General features: G+C 55.6%; 2 protein-coding genes across 2 annotated transcripts, besides 2 other annotated features; one reads left to right on the forward strand and one right to left on the reverse strand.

Moving 5' to 3' along the window:
• Nucleotides 1-2,224: a sequence feature (areas not merged during assembly with more than two copies in the genome that could not be assigned to a particular haplotype).
• Nucleotides 600-971, reverse strand: Tc00.1047053506545.5 (mucin TcMUCI, putative; the record flags this gene model as incomplete). Its single annotated transcript, XM_797559.1, has 1 exon — nucleotides 600-971. One exon carries the CDS (start codon nucleotides 969-971, stop codon nucleotides 600-602), a length of 372 nt encoding a protein of 123 aa, XP_802652.1.
• Nucleotides 760-879: a microsatellite.
• Tc00.1047053506545.10 (uncharacterized protein) lies at nucleotides 1,403-1,915 on the forward strand (the record flags this gene model as incomplete). Its single annotated transcript, XM_797558.1, has 1 exon — nucleotides 1,403-1,915. One exon carries the CDS (start codon nucleotides 1,403-1,405, stop codon nucleotides 1,913-1,915), a length of 513 nt encoding a protein of 170 aa, XP_802651.1.

The following is a 2,224-nucleotide window of genomic DNA, read 5'->3' on the forward strand; positions in this document are numbered from 1 at the left end:
GCCGGCAACACAGCAGCGTCACGTTGGAACGCCACATCCCCACGATGCCTACACCAGCACCAAATACTCCGTCGCACAAACACGCGAGCAGCAGCACATCAGCGCGAGCGTCAACAGGCCGCAGCACACACGGCCAGCATCATCAAGAACGGTGGAGTTGCCCGACACTGTGAAGTCAACCTGCAAGAGCATGGGAGAGAACAAAGAGAAAAGCAGCCGCTACACCACACACAGCCAACGCACAATAACAAACGGCAGCAGCCCAGCAGAAGCAGCAGCGCACACACACCACGACGCAGACGGAACTAGCACAAGAGCAAAAAAAGCACAACGCCCTGAAAAAAAAAAGGTTGCAATAATAAAAAAAGAAAAGACTTTTTAAAAGGAAAAAAACGCCCAAAGCTTCAGTACGCATGCATATGAGTGTGCCCGCGATGCTTGCAACGTGACGGAGGTGGGAAGCAACGCGGAGCACACAGCAGGGCAGCGGAAGCAAACAAAGCAAAAAACGATCATCACAATTACTCTCACTTTATACATCGGATCACAAGAGACGCACACATGTCCCAGTGGCTTTGAGTGCTGGCACGCACACCTTCTCAGCCCAGAGTGGTGTACGCCAGCGCGGATACGGCAAGCACAAGCGGGGCACACACCCACGCAGAGCTGCCGAGGCTGCCGTCAATTTTGCGAATACTTGACGGTTCGCGGGTGGTCGTCGTAGTTGGTGCCTCTGTCGTCGTAATAGTTGGTGCCTCTGTCGTAGTTGTAGTCGTCGTTGGCGGCTTTGTCGTCGTGGTTGTAGTCGTCGTCGGTGGCTTTGTCGTCGTGGTTGTAGTCGTCGTTGGTGGCTTTGTCGTCGTGGTTGTCGTTGTGGTCTCGGAATCATCACCATTCGCTGTCACGCACACGGATAAGCAGCAGCACAGGGCGAGCACCAACAGGGCGCACAGCAGACGGCACGTAGTCATTATTGGTTGTTGCTGTGAATAGATTGGACGACGCCTAGCCTTTTTTGCTTTGCGGTGGAACAGAAGAGAAAATGAAGAAAAATGCATGTTGACGGAGACGCACCCACGCACTTGAGGGTGAAGGGTCGGCATCACAGTTACAGCAAGGCGAAGCAAACCTCTGCAACGGACGTACAGCTCCAGGAGCTGCAGGTGTGCATCGCCAATTTATGCTCGCTCCTTTGCGCGCCGCTTCCTCAAGCCAAAACCCCAACGTGGTGGCTGTTTTGGTGCAACTGAAGAAACGATGCACCCCCAATGAGGAACAGAGGTAAAATAACAACGATAATAATAAGGCAAAAGTCGCACACCGTCTCTTCGTTGTTTTCTCTCCGCTCCCTTATATTACTAGGAACTGTGACCAAAACAAGAGCGTCAGCGTAGGCCGCGTGATGCCCCGTCGGCCTCATATACAAGCATGCCATCAATCACTCGTTTGCAAAGGGCGTCTCCTTGATCTTCCATGTACGTTGCTTGGTCTCCGTGTTGACGTAGTAGAGGCGGCCACTCTTTGCATCCCTATACTCCTTCCACGTCCCACACCCGTAGCGCACCTTTTGTTTTTGCAGCGATCCCTTCCTGCACTTCCTGCTGCTCCCGCTGAGGGGCTGCACCACCCTTCTTCTCTTCAAGAGCCTCGGATGGCGGCTTCCCCCTCGCCTCTTGCGTGGCCGTCTGACTGTCGTATGTCCTCCCCGCCTCTCGCTGGCGCGGCTCCTCCCAGTTGCCGCACAACACGCCACCACCCTCTGCTGGCGTCGCTGAGCATGCCTCCGCTGCCTTTGTTGCAGCAGCAGCAACTGCAGGAGAGGGATTCCCCTTCACGAGCGGCTGCGACTCGGTTGTGGCCGCCTCTTCGTCTCCATACGACAATCCCAAGCCACGCTGCTGCGCCTCCGCCTTAAAGCCTTGCAACGGATCCCCGTCCAGCGGTGCGCCAGGCGCCGGCTGCGGTCGCCCGTCATGCCGCCCGTCGCGGAGGATAGTGCGCGCGGCAAAGAGATCGACACGCCGCACAAATATTTATTTTATTTTGTTCTGCTCGCACAAAGCAGCAAGAAGTAAACAACGGACCAACAACCACGCCGCGAGTGACAAAAAAAGAATAGGCGTTTGTTCATTGCTTTCGCCGTCCTCTCCTTCCCTCGGCCGCCAACGGCACCACTTGCCCCCCACAATCCACCACGGGCAGGGGCCACACAACGAGCCTTCCA

The sequence above is a fragment of the Trypanosoma cruzi genome, genomic scaffold (assembly GCF_000209065.1).
Source record: "Trypanosoma cruzi strain CL Brener 1047053516983 genomic scaffold, whole genome shotgun sequence".
NCBI lineage: Eukaryota > Euglenozoa > Kinetoplastea > Trypanosomatida > Trypanosomatidae > Trypanosoma > Trypanosoma cruzi.